The sequence below is a fragment of the Theropithecus gelada genome, chromosome 3, assembly GCF_003255815.1.
Source record: "Theropithecus gelada isolate Dixy chromosome 3, Tgel_1.0, whole genome shotgun sequence".
Taxonomy (NCBI): domain Eukaryota; kingdom Metazoa; phylum Chordata; class Mammalia; order Primates; family Cercopithecidae; genus Theropithecus; species Theropithecus gelada.
In genome coordinates, this window is record NC_037670.1 from 164,664,070 (window position 1) to 164,684,855 (window position 20,786).

The 20,786-nt window shown below is 38.0% G+C and overlaps 1 protein-coding gene across 1 annotated transcript in view; it reads right to left on the reverse strand.

Annotated features, from left to right (window-relative positions):
• Nucleotides 1-20,786, reverse strand: part of KDM7A (lysine demethylase 7A) — a 90,131-nt gene that overhangs the window by 39,705 nt on the left and 29,640 nt on the right. The window contains exons 2-4 of the mRNA XM_025381221.1: nucleotides 12,625-12,710; nucleotides 5,682-5,799; nucleotides 1,640-1,800 (exon numbers count right to left, since the gene is read on the reverse strand). Coding sequence (XP_025237006.1) covers nucleotides 1,640-1,800; nucleotides 5,682-5,799; nucleotides 12,625-12,710 — 365 coding nt within the window. The remainder of the gene's footprint in view (nucleotides 1-1,639; nucleotides 1,801-5,681; nucleotides 5,800-12,624; nucleotides 12,711-20,786) is intronic.

A 20,786-nucleotide genomic window follows, 5' to 3' on the forward strand; every position in this document is an offset into this window, starting at 1 on the left:
GTGAGACGGAGTTGCATAATTTACACCAAACATAAAAATGTATACGGCTTATAAAGCTTTCTGTATAGCAATGATATCTTGGTGTACAGCTCATAATGACAAAAAATACATTACATTGGCATGTAGAAATTGTGCAACATTTTCTGGATTTCAGTTTTCTCAGGCATAAAGTGGGGAGATTGACTTTTCCCTTTCACTTTTGTAACACTTAAAATATTCTAAGGCTATCATTTCAAAAAAAACACATGACTCATTGGGGAATTAGCATGCAAGTTGACCAGGATATTTTCTGCCCTCCTGGTATTGTCTTCTAATATTCTCCTTCAAGAAAAAATTAGTGATTGGGAAGCAAAAATCAGTTCACGTTAGTACCAGTGTCCGAAGGCCTGAGTTCCAAATTGTGATTAATTTATAGTTTTCGTATAAATCCATGAGGTAATGTTTACAGACCACTGCACTGCTACACTAGGAGGCACAAATAGTTTGACAGTGGACTATGGGATAAGGTAGAATTCAAAATATGGTAATACTTAACCAATTTGAAATAAAAAAGCAAATAAATGCCATTTTCTTACTTTAATGCAACTTCATATAGGTTTAGAAAGTCTTGCCTTATAGACTTCTTTATCTTCAGGAAGTAACACAGTTCTGTTCATAGTATTTAACTGAAGTGCTCTGCAGTACCAAAAAGTTAGCTATCAAGCAGTTTGAGCATTTTTTTCCTGCACATGTATTACACTAGCTATTTGTTTTACAGTTGTTATCTATGCAAATAGGTTCAGGTTAATCCTTAGCCCTGTCCTCTTACTTGTCAAATACTCAAATTTAGCTGAATGTGAAGTTATAATATTTAGATAGATTTCCTCAGTGAAACAATAATCTATGAGAATTGTTAACCAATGGCTCAATAAAGGGACAAGTTCTTAGATATTCCATGCTGAGGAGATAATGTAGTAAATATACAATTTTGAGTCAAAATAGATTTGGGATCTAATCTACTGCTGACAAGGAGTAACATCTACATATAGTCAGCTTTATCTATAAATATGATGAGAATGAATGAAATGACTGAAAATGTCAACAACGTGGCAAGGAGTAAAGGGTTTCCCCCTTTATTTCTCGTGTCTTTCTGTTTCTTTGGGAAATTTTCAAAATCACAAATTAAGTCCAGACATCATTAAATGGCAATATTCACCAAGTCATTACTATAAAAACAGGATTGAAAATGATCTGCTCTTTTTACCACCTTTCCTCGAAGCAACAGCAGGTCACAAAGCAGACTACAGAGGACTAACTGTGCAGCTGGTATACTGGGATCTGGGAATTTTGCACCTGTATTCTACAGATGCCTACAATCAATCAAATTTTCCAATATCTTCTTCCTGGTATCTATATCTATCCCTTAGTAATGATTTTCCCTAAGCAAGTATCAGAAAACTTAATGGCACAAAAGAAAGCAGCAGGATGAGGCTGTAGGTCTGCTGAGAAAAATTAGTTTTCAATATAGATGATACTGAGTCTCATTTTTCTGAGCAGAAAACTAAATTGACATTTCTTCATTTAACCTTTAATATTACCAGGACTATCATTTTTACTTTTACCACGTTTTCCCAGGTACTTAAAGAAATAAAGTTCGTACCTACATAACGTTCCACATCCATCACAGAAAATGTAGGTGGAGGGAGCCTGAGTCCTAGATCATCTAATTTAGGGACCATAATAGGGACATCAAATCCATGTTTCTCCAGATATCTTTGTGTCAGCTGGCTGCCATGCATCTTTACAATTATTTCATCGGCACTAAGGAAAAACATAAGAATAAAAATGTCATTTTTATTGGTAAGCTCAGTTTAAAAAAAATACTGTGGTGATGGGTTAATTCATATACTGGATTATCTATATCACTGGATCTTAACCTATCATATCTCATTCTTAATGACAAATGTTTTATAAATCTCCCTTTGCTATCCTAAACTAAAATTTATAATGTAATATACATAATTCAATACATATAATTAGAAATATATATAAAGTGCTCTAAATGCAAAAAGAAAAACCCAACCTAGTTTATAGTAAAATATGTACAAGTTGAGTATCCCTAATCCAAAAATACAAACTCTAAAATGCTCCAAAATCCAAAATGTTTTGAGTGTTGATATGATGCTCAAAGGAAGTGCTTATTGGAGCATTTCAGATTTTCAGATTAGGGATGCTCAGTTGCTAAGTATAATGCAAATGTTCCAAAATCCAAAAAAAAAAAAAAGAGTCTGAAATCGTTTCTGAAACACTTCTGTTCCTTAGCATTTTGGATAAGGAATACTCAACCTGTATTTCAGTATGTAAACTACACTAGAAGACATAATAAAATAATAGGATGCTTACAACTAGTTGTAATGAATGGTTAGATTTAAGTTAAGTAGAAACACCAGAAGCCACTTGATACAGGCTGTGTAGAAATTTGGGAGAACAAAAGGTAGAGTGTGCATTAGAATAAAAACTAGTCAGGCCAGACGCGGTGGCTCACGTCTGTAATTTCCAGCACTTTGGGAGGCTGAGGTGAGTGGATCACCTGAGATCAGGAGTTTGAGACCAGCCTGACCAACATGGTGAAACCTCGTCTCTACTAAAAATACAAAAATTAGCTGGGTGTGGTGGTGGGCATCTGTAATCCCAGCTACTTGGGAGGCTGAGGCAGAAGAATCGCTTGAACCTGGGAGACGGAGATTGCGCCACTGCACTCCAGCCTGTGTGACAAGAGCAAAACTCCATCTCAAAAATAAATAAATACATAAATAAATAAAAACAAAAACTAGTCAGATTTTATCTGACTATAAAATTCTATACAACTATCTAAAGTCTAATGGAACACAGAACAATTAATTCTTATTCTGCATACTGGAAGATGACTAGCATCCCTGGTCCCTGCCCACTGAGACAAGTGTCCAAAACGCTCCCATTGAAAACTACCGATTTAAATGATCCGTTACAACCAGTATTTAGTAAGTCTTTTTTTTGAGATGGAGTCTCGCTCTGTTGCCCAGGCTGGAGTGCGGTGGCACGATCTCAGCTCATTGCAAGCTCCGCCTCCTGGGTTCAGGACATTCTCCTGCCTCAGCCTCCCGAGTAGCTGGGACTACAGGTGCCTGCCACCACGACCAGCTAATTTTTTGTATTTTTAGTAGAGATGGGTTTCACTGTGTTAGCCAGGATGGTCTTCATCTTCTGACCTTGTGATCCGCCCACCTTGGCCTCCCAAAGTACTGGGAATACAGGTGTGAGCCACCGCACTGGGCCTAGTAAGTCTTAATACCAGGTAGTAACTTTAAGCCAAGAATGGTTGGATCTCCAGTTGCCCTCTCTGATGACCAACAGATTACAGGCATTACATTAACATAAGTGTAGTTTGTCCCTTTGCCCACCAGATCTCTTCCAATGGGGCATTCCAGTTTTTACCTCCCAATTGCTCGCAGGATATAGCTGCTATACATTCAAAACTAAGTGTGACACTTGCCGTAAAGGTTAAAACACAATAGTCTCCACTTCTACAATCAGATCTTAACTATCTGATGTCACCTGCTGCCTAGGTGGCAAGAAGACAGGAGAAAAAGCAGATGCTGGTTCTCCGAATTACTGGGCTCCGATCTTCCAATCCTCTCCATAAGGCAACGGCAAGTCTGAGGCCTAAGAAAACTAAGAGTCCTCTCCTAGATATTCTTGTTCTTCTTCACTTGACTCATCTACTGAAATGGAGCTCTGTATTACCTCTCAGTTTCCCCAATAAGCATCCACAACTGTCCCTCCTTCCCCCAACCTCTGAGGATTAAATAATTCCTTCAACTTCAATCTAAAGAAGAATTTTAAATCACTTGTATTCCCTGATCTCAAATGTTTGGTGTTTTACTTCCTCTTTTGATCAAACAAATATAATGACAAGTGTTTAAAATATAGGTACATTTTTTGCAAGAGGAAAATCTGGAGACAAACTAAACATATATCATATGGGGATGGTTAAGCAAATTATGGTACCTATAGATTACTGCATACTATACAGCATTTAGGAAGTGAGGTAAATCTATGCATAGGTATGGAAGGATATCTATGAAATATAAGAGTAAAAAAGGCAAATTGTACAACACTATGCATAACATAATCCCATTTTAAGAACATTATATATATCCATACATCCATATACACAAATGTTTTAATGTTTTTATGTAGAAAAGGGTCTCAAAAAACTTACACTAAGTCTTAAAATAGGGGAGGAGAAAGATAACTCATTCACTTTATACGCTTCTGTGTTAATCATATTGAGTATGTGTAATTTAACAACTATTGCTATTCTACTATGGTTTGAAATGATATAAAGCTTTATGGCATTAAAACCCAAAGATCCCGAACTAATGGTAATTACATTTTGGACATTTGTGATCATCTCTATAACCTGTTCTCATTTGTGGTCACTGGCAGTAAAGTCACATAAATTATTAGGCCAGTGTTTCTAACACTACATTTTTGTGTCAGAGACCTATTTGGGAAAAAAAGAAAGCTATAGCTCCTCTCCCTGAGAAATGGACACTCCCAACTGACACTAAATTATACATACCATTCATTTTAGGGAGCTCACAAACCTCTCGTAGGCCCACCAACAGAACCAGACTGAAAACTTTGGGCCTAGGTGCCAAACCAATCAAGCATGAGCCAATAAAAAAGAAAACATGCGAACATTTCTCCTACAACTTGGAAACTGATAAAAAAGAATATTTGAGAATAGGGTATTTAACACCACAAAAATCATGTGGAAACACTACATTTTAAATATGTGTTCTTTCTGTCTCTCAACAGACCTGAATGATAAGCCAATGATGCTTATCATTATGTTTCTGTGTAAGGATTAAGGGGCAGGGGGCTAGAGAGGAATTCTAAAGACTAAGGAGAAATAGCAGGGGTTTTATCATTTCAGGATCTGAAATAATTCCATAATAAGCTGCATGTGATACTGTGATTTAAATTTAAATTGTGCTTCCCCTCTTTAACAAGCCTGGCTATGATCTTGTGTAAAAGTCTATTAAGCATTATCACTTGAAATAGATGTCAGGCAGTGAGTAGGAAATGATCCAAATTAGCATGATTAAATGCTTTATAATGCTTTCAACTCTCTTTGAGCCAGACAACTCAAATATATTCCATTATTTTTTTAAAAATCAAAAAGCCCACTCCTGCAGTGGTTGTGTGTGCTTCTGGTGGACCTAGGGCAAAGATGCATATAAAAGCAATGGAGAAAAAGCAGAGTTGGGAAAACAGGAGAAGGTGAGGCAAAAGAAAAAAAAAACAGGCAGCAGCTGCATATCATAAGGAACCAAGTACTGGGAACAACTCCCTCAGGTTAGCGTATTTCAAACTTTTTGGACTGTGGCCCACACCTAAATGTTTTTATAGGGTGACCCAGTGTGCATATACATGTAACAAAAGTTCCAAGAAAATATGCTTACTTACTTCCACCTATTACTTGGAATGTACTGATACTTTTCCATTTCATTAAGGAAGTAAAAAGGTGAAAAGGTGGCTGAGGACAATAATGGGTTGCAGCCTAAGTTTGAAAACATTGCCTTTACGTAATACCACTCTATAAGACAACATTCTTACATTCTTACGTTTTCTTTTATCAGAGTAAGTTTCCATACCTTGGGAAGACTCGAGAGCGTAATTCCTTAATGAAAGTTCTAGTTCCAGCTTGCACTGGTTTGGAACCATCATCAATTTCTGTGTAGTCATGCCTGTGCCAGTTCCTCCTCTTTTTCACTGGATTTTTAAAAGATTTTAAAAAAATGATTTTGGTAACTGGTGATACTATATGCTTTCTAATCATTATATCCAACATAATCAGAAATAACAATTGTAAATACATTAAAAACACTCAAGTTTTTTTTGTTTGTTTTTAAGACCACACACGTTTATATATATTTGGATTAAGAAAATGAATCACTAGCCATATAAAATTGAGATAAATTGGAAAACTCTAAGGTAAGTACCATGTCTATTCCCAGCTGCCTAGAACAAAAGATCCATTAAAAATCCATGGCGTGAATTTCCACCATGGGTCGGAAGGATGGAAGACAAAGGTTTTCCTGCAACTTTCCCAACCACCTCCCACCAGTGCAGCGAGTGCTCCCATGGTTGAGAATCAAATACAGGTGTGTTTCTAAACGCTGGAACAAAGCGGTCTTGCTGCCACATGAGTGGAGCCCGGAGCTCGGATTCTGAAATCCAAACCCAGGCCTGCCATCACCAGGCTGCGTGGAGAATGAAGACAGGGAGCCAGGCAGATGGTCTCTCCATGCATCCATCTTAACATGCAGCCATGGGAAGGAAACTGGGATGGGAGTTGTGTCCCTCCCCAAAACTCATTTCTTTGGTTGCCTGATGTCAACTCCTGCCTTAGACATCCCATCCCCAACTCTCTTTCTCCTTCGTTTTTATCCCTTCATGTTACACCCAGTGAATGCTGCTTCATTGTCTTAAAACCGAAACAGAATGGGGAGGTAGGTAGCACGGATGGGGAGTGCATGAACTCTACAGGATGAGGGTGCTCTGCACTAGCTCCTCTGAAACCTGAGTCCTCTGTTCACTCTGCACACACATCACAGAGGGCTGCTGGCCGGCGGCCAAGGCGTTTAGTGAGGGCCCCATCTCGTGGACCCTCCAGATACCCCTTCATCCTCTCTGAGCTTGAACACCGGGGCTTGAAAGGTGGCCAAAAAGCTGGCGAGGACACAAATATGGGGCATTCAAACTCCTAGGAAAGATCACAATTTTGCTCCCACGCCCAGGGGACTAGGAGTGGGGTGAAAGAGCCCATCGTAATAGAGCGAATGTGGATCCTTATCCCCAGAGGTAGAATCATTTTACCCAGTACCAGAAACACTAGCTTCCAGTTCTTGTTTTTATAGTAACTCCTGATAGCAGACCTTGCCCCCTCCCACTTCCAGTACCCTCCGCCCCTTGCAAAGGGGCCACAAAGTGCATGCACGGCTAACCGTGTGGATGCTGCCCACAGCCACGGCCACTCACCCCTCGCTCGTGTGCACAGCCTCCCCACATATATACACAGGTACATGTAACGCATGGTGGCCAGAGAGACATTTACACTGTGAGTGTGAGGCCCGGCTTAGGCCTGCATCCTTGGGCAGGGTCTGCCCCTTGGTCCCAGGGTCCTAAGGCTGCTCTGCAACCAGCCCCGAGCCTTAGTGTTTTATCCTGGGAATGGAGGGGTTGAAAACACTCAAGTTTTTAATGCATTTCCAGGCCTGAGAATTTTGCTTAATGTAATGCTGCAATTACAGACAATTAACTGTGGATTTTTAAAACCTACTCTTTTTATTTCAAAATATTTAAAATTAAAGCAAGGAATTCAAATCAGCAGATGGAGCCTTTTATAATGTCCACACTTACAGATACTATACAATTTCCAAATTATATACAATTATGATTTTCATCAGAACATTAGGTCCTAATGATTATCCAGATAATCCAAATCGTCTTCTCAGGACAGGGCCTTTATCTCACATCAGAAATCTATTCTAATAGCATCATTCCTCCTTCTTTCATGTGAAGACTTATCCCCAAATAAGCACAGTTATACTGACATAAAGAAGAGCAGGTGACTGAGTCATAATTAAAGAAAGACGGGAAGGATGACAAAATAAATAACTTCATTCATTCCAATGACCCTGTAATTCTACAGCTCTGGAAGGCTATGACCTTGAGTAGTCACAGCAATCGAAATCAGAAGACTTGGATATGATTCCTAGTTCAGCCAATAGCTTTCTCTGCAACCTTGGGCAGGTCACTTAACACCGCTGGATCCAGATTCCTCAATGTAGGAATTAAGCGGTGGATTGAACTGCTAATTTTCAAACTGTGTGGAAGAACCCTTCACAAAGGGGCGATGGAGAAAAAGCCAAGGGTTAATCTCTGGACCTCATTCCTCTTTCCAGCAGACTGGCACTACCTACAGCTCTTGTGCGTTCTATCAATGTACAATTTCAGTTTTAATTTTTTTTTTAAGCTTGAAAATTACTCTTAAGCCTAAAACCTCTATGATTCTGGAAAATGTACTGACGTCTGCAATTTATTTAGAAATGCATCCAAAAAAATAAGATGGGTAGACAGAACAGTTACATGGATAGACATGTGGTAAAGCATATAATGAAAATGTTAATAACAGTAGAATCTAGATGATAAGGCTTATAGGTGCTTGCTGTAAAATTCATCCAATTTTTCCTATATGTTTGAACATTTTCGTAACAATAATGTTTTGGGGAAAACAACTTTATGATTCCAAGTTATTTTAAACCTTTCCTGCCTTACAAAGATCATAGTAATACAAAAACATTGGGTCCTCACGTGGATAAGAAGTCACAATAATTAATAAAGGTGGAAATCAGGCTTATTCCTATCTAAGAGTCTAAAACAAGATTCCCAAGTAACTTATGGCAGCCAAATCTTCAATATGGAAGAGGTCAAGTTCCACTAAAAAAAACCAAAAAAACCAAAAAACTCACAAGAAAAATTTAGAATCACAAAGCAAACTTCCTAGGAAATTCCATTAAGGCATCCTTTGCATGTTATTTTTTCTCATTTAAAATCACTCCTAAAATTTGAGTGTATTTAATTCCAGATTTTTTTCAGCTATATATAGATACACAACTCCATTTCTTTTTTTTTTTTTTTTTTGAGATGGAGTCTTACTCTGTTGCCAGGCTGGAGGACAGTGGCACGATCTCGGCTCATAGAAACCTCTGCCTCCCAGGTTCAAGCAATTCCCGTGCCTCAGCCTCCCAAGTAGCTGGGACTACAGGCGTGCACCACCACACTCGGCTTTTAGTGTTTTTTTTGTATTTTAGTAGAGATGGGGTTTCACCATGTTGGCCAGGATGGTCTCAATCTCCTGACCTTGTGATCCACCCACCTTGGCCTCCCAAAGTGCTGGGACTACGGGTGTGAGCCACCAAGCCCAGCCCATAACTCCATTTTATCTTCAACTGGGATCACAATGTTTATCCTGCTTATCTTTCTTATTATATCACAAGCATTTTCTCCTTATTAAATATTTAAAACAGACTACAATTTTAAGATGTAGGTATACCATATTATAATCATTTTTTTGATTCTTAAGCACTTAGTTCATTCTGAATCTTTCTTCAAAGTTGAGATTCATGTTTGTATATGTTTCCCTGATTAATTCCTCAGAATAAATTCTAAGAAATGCTAGAAGAAAGATCAACATTTTAAAGATAATTGCTACATATTACAAAACTGCTTCCAAAAAAGTGGTACTAGTAACTTACTTTCCTTACCAGTATTATACAAGAACCGTATTTCATACCCCTGGGTAAACAATGGGCATAAGTACTTTTTTTTTTTTTTAAAGCAGTCCATTTGATAGGTAAAGTATGATACTGCATTTTAAAATTTTCTTTCTTTTTTAAGACAGGGTCTCCCTCTGTCACCCAGGCTGGAGTACAGTGGCGCAATCACAGTTCACTGCAGCCTCGAGCTCCTGGGCTCAAGCAATCCTCCTACCTCAGCAACCCCAGTAGTTAATTTTCATTTTTGCAGAAGAGATTAATCAGTGAAGTGCATCAGCTTTGGAATTAGATGGCTAGGGATTCAAACTCCAACTCTGCCAAATAGCTACATAAAAGGGCTAGCTAGATCATTTTTCTCATTTCTCACACGGAGTTGTTATAAATATCGAAGAAGACAACATAGGTCAAGTACTTACTTACCCACTATAGTGCCTACCATATAATAAGCTGCCAATCACTATCATTTCCTTTTAAATGTGCTGACTTGGAGGAGGTTAACAGAAGAATACAATTGTCCTATTGGGCCAACATGCTAATCATAAAATCAGCCACTGTATAACAGCTGACTGAATTTCTTCAAGGAAGGAGGCTAGTGAAGGAATATTTTAGTAATGGTTAAAGGGAAAGGAGAAAATTTTGTGTTTGGATTGCATGTGCCTAAAGAAGATAGAGAATATATATTTAAGTTATTTGGCTGTTTTTTGATACCTGCCCTCAAATAGAGTTCTTAATTCCCATTAAGAGGGTCAAGTCTAAATTCACCATATTAAGTAGTTATTATACTGGCTAAATGGTATCAATAATAAGGACTCCTGGGGATCTCTGAAACCAACAGGAAACCCAGGTAGCAAGTAAGACAGGCTTAATAGGCCTGGCGCAGTGGCTCACGCCTGTAATCTCAGCACTTTGAGAGCCCGAGGCGAGACCAGGCTGGCCAACACGGTGAAACTCCATCTCTACTAAAAATACAAAAATTAGCCGGGCATGGTGGCACACACCTGTAATCCCAGCTACTCGGGAGGCTGAGGCAGAAGAATTGCTTGAACCTGTGAGGCAGAGGTTGCAGTGAGCCAAGACTGCGCTACTGCACTCCAGCCTGGGCGACAGAGCAAGACTCCGTCTCAAAAAATAAAAAAATTAATTAAAAAAAAAAAAAAGGCTTAATAGCAGAGGGAAAGGGATCAAAAGGGATTAACCAAGTTGCGAGTAGAAGTGGAGGAGGAGGGAAGGTGAGCCTTAAATCAAGATAAAACAGATGACTGGATTTTGGGCATTTTCCCTGCAAGTACTCAGAGTTGGACGTCTGCCCAGAAGATAGCCAATGCCTGGTCTTACGTTCTTCAGGGATGAGAAGCATAGGCAAACTTCTCTCTGAAGCATAATTATTCACAGTGAAGTCGTGATCCATTATGGATTGTGTAATCAATTTAGTGAGTATAACACGTTTTTTACAAAATTAAATCATATAGGAAAAATAAATAATGCGGTGTATCACATTATTCTGCCTCATAGTAACTTAATATTTCACAGAAGTTAAATTCAAATTATTTCATTTTGGGACTATATACTTAAATTCTAAACTAAAACTGCTATAAATTTTAGTTAAGTCTCCCTTGAGATAACAACACCATATTATTTATTTACTTTCTCCAAGAGTTACTCCCAGTCAACAATTATTTCAAGTTATATATCACATACTCAGTGCTAGCCAGAGAAAGATCATTTAAAAACATTTATGACAATAAACTAGTCAATTACACATGTAACAGTTCTACCAATTTGCTAACCTCAAGTTTTATGCTGTATACTTAACAAAAGGAATAGCCTCTATTTTAAAAGGAAATACTTTAATGTATTCAATTAGCTTAAATTTTTAAAGTATCTTACAAAGACATTAGAAACATTACTAATATTTCTAACAAAACAAATGAGCAGTCAGTTGCCAGTAAGTCTCTTTTGAAAAAATATAACTCTATATAAATGTCTACTCTATTGGAAAAAAGTACTAGGGAAAAAGCTGCATGTAAAATAAAGAGGTCATGTAAGTTACCTAAAACCAACCCACCAAGTGTGTATATCAAGGTATGTTCAGGCAAAGGTTTTAAAATGACAAAGCCTATAGTTTTCCCTTTAATTCTGTGAATATAAAAGTGCTAGTCTGCAGCCTAAAATGTCAAAATAGTTATTAAAGGCCAGGTGTGGTGGTTCATGCCTGTAATCACAGCACTTTTGAGAGTCTGAGGCAGAGTTCGAGACCAGCCTGGGCAACAAAGTGAGACCTTGTCTTTACAAAATATCAAAAAATTAACTGCGCGTGGTGAAGCATGCCTGTGGTCCCAGCTACTCCAGAGGTTGAGGCAGGAGGATCACTTAAGCCCAGGGGGTCAAGGCTGCAGTGAGCTATGATAGCACCACTGCACTCCAGCATAGGTGACAGAGCAACACCCTGTCTCAAATTTAAAAAAAAAAAAAAAAAAATATAACATAATCCAAGCCTTTTTCTCTCATATTTGCACAATAGCAATATTTCAATGTATTCTTCTGAAGCATCTGTAAAAGATTCTGAAGCATCTGTAAAAAGCTGAAAATACATATCATTTTAGGTGTGATGTTGGTCCACTCCAAAAGATGCCTGAGGGTTCCCTGGCTTTGCTCTCCCTTCTTAGAAACAAGAGTGTGGTCAGAAACACGGTCTGGTGTGTCCTTGTATCTCTACTTCCTCAGATCTCAGAAAGGGGTTTCAGGCAGAGAGGATGGCTGGGCAGGACTCCAGGCCATACTCAATATAGCAACCAAATTCAGAAAATATAAGTAATATTTTAGCTTATCAACGCTCTCATTTTCTCCTTAAAATATAAGGCATATGAGTGTATTAAAGTCTTATTCTGCATACTCTCCCAAAATACTACTGAAGATCTTCTATTTGTGAAGAGAGCAAAACAAGCGAAATCAGATTCCAGAAACAGAAAAATTTTACTTTACCACACTTCTCAAATTGAAAGATATCAAACTATGTAGTTGAGTTTGGGGACTCTGCACTGGCAATTAAGACTGACAGTACATTCTCCCCCTTAATCTTTTGACTTAATGAGACAAAAACAACAACCTAAATACCTTGAGCAAAATCTGTCCCTACAGTTCTTGATGGGTATAATATAACTCGTCAGAGTATCATTAAAGTATCAACATGTACATGTAAATTTGAAATCTCGATTTTTCTGAAATGTCATTTTTTATTTAAGCATCTAGTACTTACTCAAGGAGGAACCGTGTAAAACTGCACAGTTGGGACAGTGATACAGGTCAATGTCAACAGCATGATGTTCTTCTACTCCAACACAGCTAAGACAAAGAAAAACAAAATCAATATGTAAGTAAGTTGAAAATATTCACTTAACTATAATACAGTGGATGGAATTTAGCTGAGAAATGTACAAGCGCCTCACCAACACATTTTTGTAGAGCAGAGAAACACATATAAAGATAAATTTTATCCTGTTCTCTACAAACTTGCTAAGTGAGCATGAGGGAGAATATATTATACTCAAAGTAATTCTCTCCTAGCAGCAGTAGAGACATCAGAAACAACAAAATAAGTCATAAAATCCTCAACCATTATGTAAATGTCACCTGTTATAAAATGTCAATAAAATGAGTCAAAAGATATATTAAAATGTGAACCATGATAATACAATATGACACAACTTGTGGGATGAAGAACTTGTAAACAGAAACATATAGCTCTAAATGCATCTGTTAGAAAAAAAGAGGCTGAAATTAATAAGCTACGTATCTACCTCAAGAAGTTACAAAAAGAATAGACAAAAAACCTTAAAAAATGCAAGTTCTATCAAATATTCAAGGAACAAATAAATCTAATATTATATCAAATTTACTCCAGAGAGCAGCAAAAAAGGATTTGCTTCCTAACTCATTTCCTGACAGCATAAGTTCTTGGTACCAAAACTTGGAAAGAATTATAGGTCACCCTCATTTATGAGTAAAGATGCAAATACCAAGTTGGGTCTATCACAGGAATACAAGATGGTTTTTAACACTAAAAATCTTAATCAGTGAAACTTACCACATTATTAGATTAAAGGAAAAAAAAATCATATGACCACTTAAAAAGATTCAGGACAAGTATTTGATAAAATTCAGCATTTACGTAGGATTAAAAAGTAAACAATAAAACCTCTTAGCTAGCTTAGAGGATACTTCCATAATCTGGAAAAGGATACTTCTAAAATATCCTATGCAAATAACATGAAGCAGTCATTCTGAGATTAAGAACACAGCGGCTGGGTGTGTTGGCTAACGCCTGTAATCCGAGCACTTTGGGAGGCCAAGGCGGGTGCATCATGAGATCAGGAGTTCAAGATCAGCCTGGCCAACATGGTGAAACCCCATCTCTACTAAAAATACAAAAATCAGCCGGGCACGATGGCAGGCACCTGTAATTCCAGCTACTTGGGAGGCTGAGGCAGGAGAATTGCTTGAACCTGGGCGGCAGAGGTTGCAGTAGGCGACAGAGTGAGACTTCATCTCAAAAAAAAAAAAAAAAAAAGAACACCTCCTATTACTACTTCCGGTGAACACTGTGCTAGAGGATTGAACTGGTACAGTAAAATAAGGAAAAGAATTAAAAGGTATAGGGATTAGAAAAAAGCTGTCATCTGCAAATGCTATGGTTACACAAGCAGAAAATGCAAAAGAATCTATAGAGAAATCATAAGAATCGAGAAAAAGATTGCTAAAGATTAGTATATAGAAAAACCTAGTTCCATATACCAACGATATAAAGCTAAAAAGTGAAATAACATACCATGTACAACTGCATAAAAATGTCAAGTACATTGGGAGGCCAAGATGGGCAGATCATGAGGTCAGGAGATCGAGACCATCCTGACTAACACTGTGAAACCCCATCTCTACTAAAAATACAAAAAATTAGCCCAGCGTGGTGGCGGGCACCTGTAGTCCCAGCTACTCGGGAGGCTGAGGCAGAATGACGTGAACCCAGGAGGCGGAGCTTGCAGTGAGCAGAGATGGCACCACTGCACTCCAGCCTGGGAGACAGAGCGAGACTCCATCTCAAAAAAAAAAAAAGGTCAAGTACACTGGAATAAATTTAACAAAAACTATGCAAGGCTTCTTTAGGGTAAAGTATAAAATATTACTGAGAGACTTTAAAGAAAACCTAAATAAAGGGAGATATACATCACGACCATGGGTTTGAGGTTCAATCATGTAAAGATATTAATTCTCCTCAAAGTGATTTATAGATTCAATTTAATTCCAATCCAGATCAGTAGAACCTGACAAACTGGTTCTAAAATTAATATGGAAATGTACAGGGCCAAGAATATGCAAAGCATTCACAGAAAACAAAAACAAAAACAAAACAAACCCACCACCCTAAAACTCTACGAAGTATCAAGACTTATTCTAAAGCTCTAGGAATCAAGGCAATATGAAACAGATGCCAGTGCCCAAAACCAGATCCATGTATATGTGTGCACTCGTGTGTAACAGGAGGGCACGGAAGAGCATACAGCAAGAACAAACTTTTCAATATAAGGTCCCGGACACTTTTTATATAGCTTTTATATCAACATCTTATATACATGTATCTTTTTATTTTAAAAAAGATATATTGGCCTGGCGGGGTGGCTTATGTCTGTAATCCCAGCACTCTTGGAGGCCAAGGTGGGCAGATCACTTGAGGTCAGGCGTTTGAGACCAGCCTGGCCAACATGGCGAAACCCTACCTCTTCTAAAAACACAAAAATTAGCCAGACATGTTGCCGCATGTCTGTAATCCCAGCTGCTTGGGAGGCTGAGGCAGGAGAATCGCTTGAACCCAGGAGGCGGAGGTTGCAGTGAACCGAGATCACACCACTGCACTCTAGCCTGGGTGATACAGTGAGACTCTGTCAAAAAAAAAAAAAAAAAAAAAAAATATATATATATATATCTTTGTTAAAATAAAAAGAAACATACACATATTTATATAAAAGATATTTGTACAAAATATGCTTGATATTTTATATATCCATAAATGATACATATTTATATATAAAAAGAAATATTTATATATCTCTTTAAAGGAAGTAAAATAAAATTAGACATCTATCTCATAACATAAAAATTTATTCCAAAGTAGATGATAAACCTAAACACACACAAAACACAAAGTACAAAGGTTGTATAACGTAATATAGAAAATATCTTTATGACTTTATGACAGGAAGGATTGTCTTAAAACACAAAAAGCACTGTCCATAAAGGTGAAAACTGGTAACTTCAGCCATATTAAAATAAACTCCAATTCATTAAACTATAAAGACTGAAATGATAAGCCAGAGTAGCAGAAGACATTACAATACAGGTGGCCACCAAAGGAATTATACCCAGAATATACTGAACTCCTACAAATCAATACAAAAAAAAAAAAAAAAATAGAAAAATGAACAAAATACTTGGATAGGCACATCATAAAAGGAACTCTAAGTGGCCGAATCACACATAAAAAGGTGTACAACCTTATAACTGGGGGAAATATAAATTAAAAGCACAATAAATACCACGACATACCCAAAAGACCCGCTAAAACTAAAAAGCCTGATGATACCATGTGTTGAAGATGATGTGGGGCAACAGGAACTTTAAACTGAGGGTTTGATACAGCCATGTTGGAAAACAATTTTGCACTAAAGCTGAAGAATCATATGCTCTATGATTATTCCACGACCAAGCAAATCCTTTTTCAGGTAAACACAACTGAAAGTAACTCAGGCACATGTGCACCAGGATACCTACCTATACAGAGCTGCTTATAGAATCATTATTTGTGAAGTCTATAAATAATAAAATGGATACAGTATATTCTCAGAACTCTATATGGTAACAAAAATAAAAAAACTCGCACAATAAATGAATGAATTCTACAAGTTAATCAATATTGAGTTAAATTTTAAAAAGACATAAAAGAGTACATATTTCTATGTATGCAGAAAACTCAGAACTAGGGAAAGCTGAAGTATACTGTTTAGGGATAATAAAGCTATCTTAAAAAACAAGGAAGAGATGGATCTTGAAAGGACAGTGGTTTCCTCTCAGGACTGTCATCTAGAAAGGATGGCAAGTGGTGTCCTGAGGTTCCAGATGATTATTACATGGGTATATATTTTATAATTATTGATTAAACTCTAGATGTATGTTTTAGACACACTTCCTCTATTCTTATTCCACAATTAAAATACTAAATAAAAACACACGGGCCGGGCGCGGTGGCTCAAGCCTGTAATCCCAGCACTTTGGGAGGCCGAGACGGGTGGATCACGAGGTCAGGAGATCGAGACCATCCTGGCTAACACGGTGAAACCCCGCCTCTACTAAAAAATACAAAAAACTAGCCGGGCGAAGTGGCGGGCGCCTGTGGTCCCAGCTACTTGGGAGGCTGAGGCAGGAGAATGGCGTAAACCCGGGAGGCGGAGCTTGCAGTGAGCTGAGATCCGGCCACTGCACTCCAGCCTGGGCGACAGAGCCAGACTCAGTCTCAAAAAAAAATAAAAAATAAAAAATAAAAAATAAAAACACACAATACACAATTAATACACAATTAAAATACTAAATTTCACAATTAAAATTCTATCCACAACCATGTAAAAAATTAGGCAAAAATCTTGAAATGTATTAATCTAATAACCACAACAAAATATCAAGAGCAATATATCAGAGGCCTCCGGATATGCAAAAACAAGCCCACTCGCACCTGAGAGAACTCTAGGACACTTGCTACTGTCAAGTCTTTGAGAGTCTGCGTAGAGCTTGCCGCAATCCCAAGAGGTCAAAACCAAAAGATGTTAACAAATAACATGACATTGCTGCTTGAATACTGAATCCACATAACTAAATCAAGCTATTACATTTTGCTTTTGAGTAGAACACAAGTTTACTTTATTTGTCCAATTTGAATTTACATCACTTTTCCCATAGAAAGCAAAAGGTAAATATGTTAATTGTTTAGAAATTCATTTTTTAACTGAAAGACTATAAATTTCCAATTCAATACATAAATGTTACACAAAATTTTATATATCTTTACATACAATTCCCTTGGTCCATAGTTTCTTATAAGAAACTCAAAAAGTTTCCTGTAACCCAAAGAAAAGGTTAAGAATCACTGGATGGAGGATTCACACTTCCCGACTTCAAACTTACTTAACAAAGCTATGGTAATCTAGACAGTGTGGTACTGGCGTAAGGATAGACACACCAAATAGAACTGAGAGTCCAGAAATAAACTCTTACATTTGTGGCCAATCGATTTTTGGCAAGAGTCTCAAGATCATTCAAGGGGGAAAGAAGAGTCTGTTCAACAAATGGTATGGGACAACATACATGCAGAAGAATGTGTTTGGACCTCTATCACACACCATATAGAAAAATTAATTCAGATGGATGATAAAGATAAGAGCTAACACTATAAAACTCTTGAAATAAAGCATAAGAGTAAGTCTTCGGCTGGGCGCAGTGGCTCACGCCTGTAATCCCAGCACTTTGGGAGGCTGAGGCGGGCGGATCACAAGGTCTGGAGATCGAGACCATCCTGGCTAACATGGTGAAACCTCATCTCTACTAAAAATACAAAAAATTAGCCAGGCATGGTGGCAAGTGGGGAGGCTGAGGCAGGAGAATGGCGTGAACCCGGCAGGCGGAGCTTGCAGTGAGCCAAGATCGAGCCACTGCACTCCAGCCTGGGCAACAGAGCGAGACTCCGTCTCAAAAAATACATAAAAACTAAAAAAAAAAAAAAGAGTAAGTCTTCAAGTGCTTGGATCAGAATATGGTTTTTTAGATCTGACACCAAAAGCACACAGGACAAACGAAAAAGAAGATAAACTAGTCTTCATACTACAGTCTAAGGGCTTCTATTTTTCTCGGCTAAGTTTAGTGTGAGACACTCAGCGGAGTATGGAAAAAGGTAGAGAGGGAAGTATAAAAGGGTTGATCTGTAGAACGAAAGACTAAGAAACACAGTAACATTGCTAGCTAGTGTTGAGAGTCCAAATCCACCTGAGATTCCAGACAGACAATGAATTCCAAACCTGATACAGTTTGGATGTCTGTCCCCACCCCCGCCCCCAACACACACACCCCGCATGCTGAAATGTAATCCACAATGTGGGGGGTGGAGCCTGGTGGGAACTGTTTGGGTCATGGGGGCAGATTCCCTCAGGAATGTCTTGTGCTGTCCTAGGGATAGTCAGTGAGTTCTCATGAGATCTGGTTTAAAAATGTATAGCACCTCCCTCCCATTCTCGCACCTGTTCTCACCATGGGTGCACCTACTCCCCCTTTGCCTTCTGCCATGATTGAAAGCTTCCTGAGGCCTCACCAGGAGCAGATAGATGCCAGCACCATGCTTCCTGTACAGCCTATAGAACCAAGAATCAATTAAACTTCTTTTTTATAAATGACTCAGCCTCAGGTATAATGATGCAAAAACAGCCTAATACAAAACCATTTCTATGTATTTATGTGATTTTTTTTTTCAACAATGTTCACCCATGTGGTGCAGACCCAGAGTAGGAAACTGGATTCATCCAGAGTCGGGGTTTTTGTAGGTAAAGACCAGAAAAGGAGTTCCTGATATTTACAAGGAAATTAAAGGATGACCCGTGAAATGTAAGCGGTCAAAAAAGATGTGAAGACAGAAGGTAGTGAGAAAATGGTGAGATGATCTGAGGGGTCTCAATGGCTCCCAGCACTAAGTCCATGGCATGCTTGAGCAACTGACCTATAAGGAGGAGAGATTATGCCCAAAGAGTAGAATGTTCAGAATCTGGCATTTCTGAGGTAGCATCATCTGTAACAGTGGTAAGATTCAAGTGTGGAAACAGTGTGTGGCTAAAGTGGGGCAACAAAAAGATCACTGCAGATAAGTGAAAAGATGCATGAGAGCTATCTCTGCATTCAATAAAACAAGTTCAAAACCAAACTTCCCTGATTTTAAATGCAAGGTTCATTAAGTGTCAAAAGAAATAGGTGCTACATACTCCCACCAAAACAGAAACTCAATGTTAAAAGATGCCAAGTTGGTACTTTTTCTATAGAAACTCCTGGTTTGTCTCGTCTCACCTTGACCATGGCCACATTCCTCACTCCTAAGAAGTGTTGTGACACCAAAAGACTTAGAGAAAAAAATGTTAGATGTGTCCTGAAAAACCTAAATCAGCATATCATAAACTCCCCATGAACATCTAAGATACATAAATCAGAATGACTCCCACGAGGGTTAGGGAAAAAAGGGGAGAAAGGGACATTTCAATTGGTTAAGAACACCTCAGGCTAAACATGACTATTAATCTTCAATGATGTATGAGTTCCTCTCTCTAGTGTCTACTCATCATCCCACCTCACCCTATATAATGTTTTATTAAATGTCAGTGAAGGCTTCAGGTTTGGGTCAGTTCTAATCAACTGGTAAAATATTTACAGCTACATTTATTTTGAATTTCAACACAATAGTAAATTTGGTATATCAATAAAAACAGTAAATCTGGTAATCCAGTAAATCTGAAAAACAGTCCATTTAAATTAACCATACAAAATATAATTTTAAAAAATAAAATTAAACACAAAAAGTTAACGTTCCTTAACCAAGAATTATCTCAGGTCTTTGAAAGGAACCAAAAGGAACTACTGCCTACACTTCCGTTTCTCTCTCAGAGGGAGGCACAACTTCTCCCCATTCTCTTGATCACCCACTCCATCCTTCACTCACTGCCTCCCTACTAAAAAATTGCTAGAATCATGATAGCTATAACAGATATGTTAAAAGCAAATGCAGTAGGACACACAAAATGCACAACTCTGAAAGCAAATTTTCTAAGAATCACTTTCAAACCTGACACATAACCTTCTTCAGTCTCTTTCACTCCATTTATTTCTCTTGTAAAACTTTCCTTCATATACAGACTGTCACACTTTTTCCTAACAGCAAAATGTTCAGTTTAATAGACCACTTTGTGTGTGAGGGCACAAGGGAGGTGTTTTCCTACAGGGTGACAATCTGACCTTTGCTGAATAGCTTCCATCTATACAACAGCCTCACTGCCATTTGGTGAGTGGGGCAGTGACAACTTTAGCACTTTCCATTGTCTTAATCTTCTGAAATTGTTGCTAAGCTGGCATTTTTTTTTTTTTTTTTTTTGACACTTGATGAGAACTGAATTGAATTAATGACTAACCGAAATTCCCTAGGATCAACCAAACATTCTCTTTTTTCCTCTCGGATAATACTCTCATTTATATTCTCTACTCTTGGTGTTAGAAGAGTGGGTGGCCAAATTCTTTCAGATCTTACTGTCAGTGGACTTCATTAGATATTCCTCTTGCTTCAGATACTCT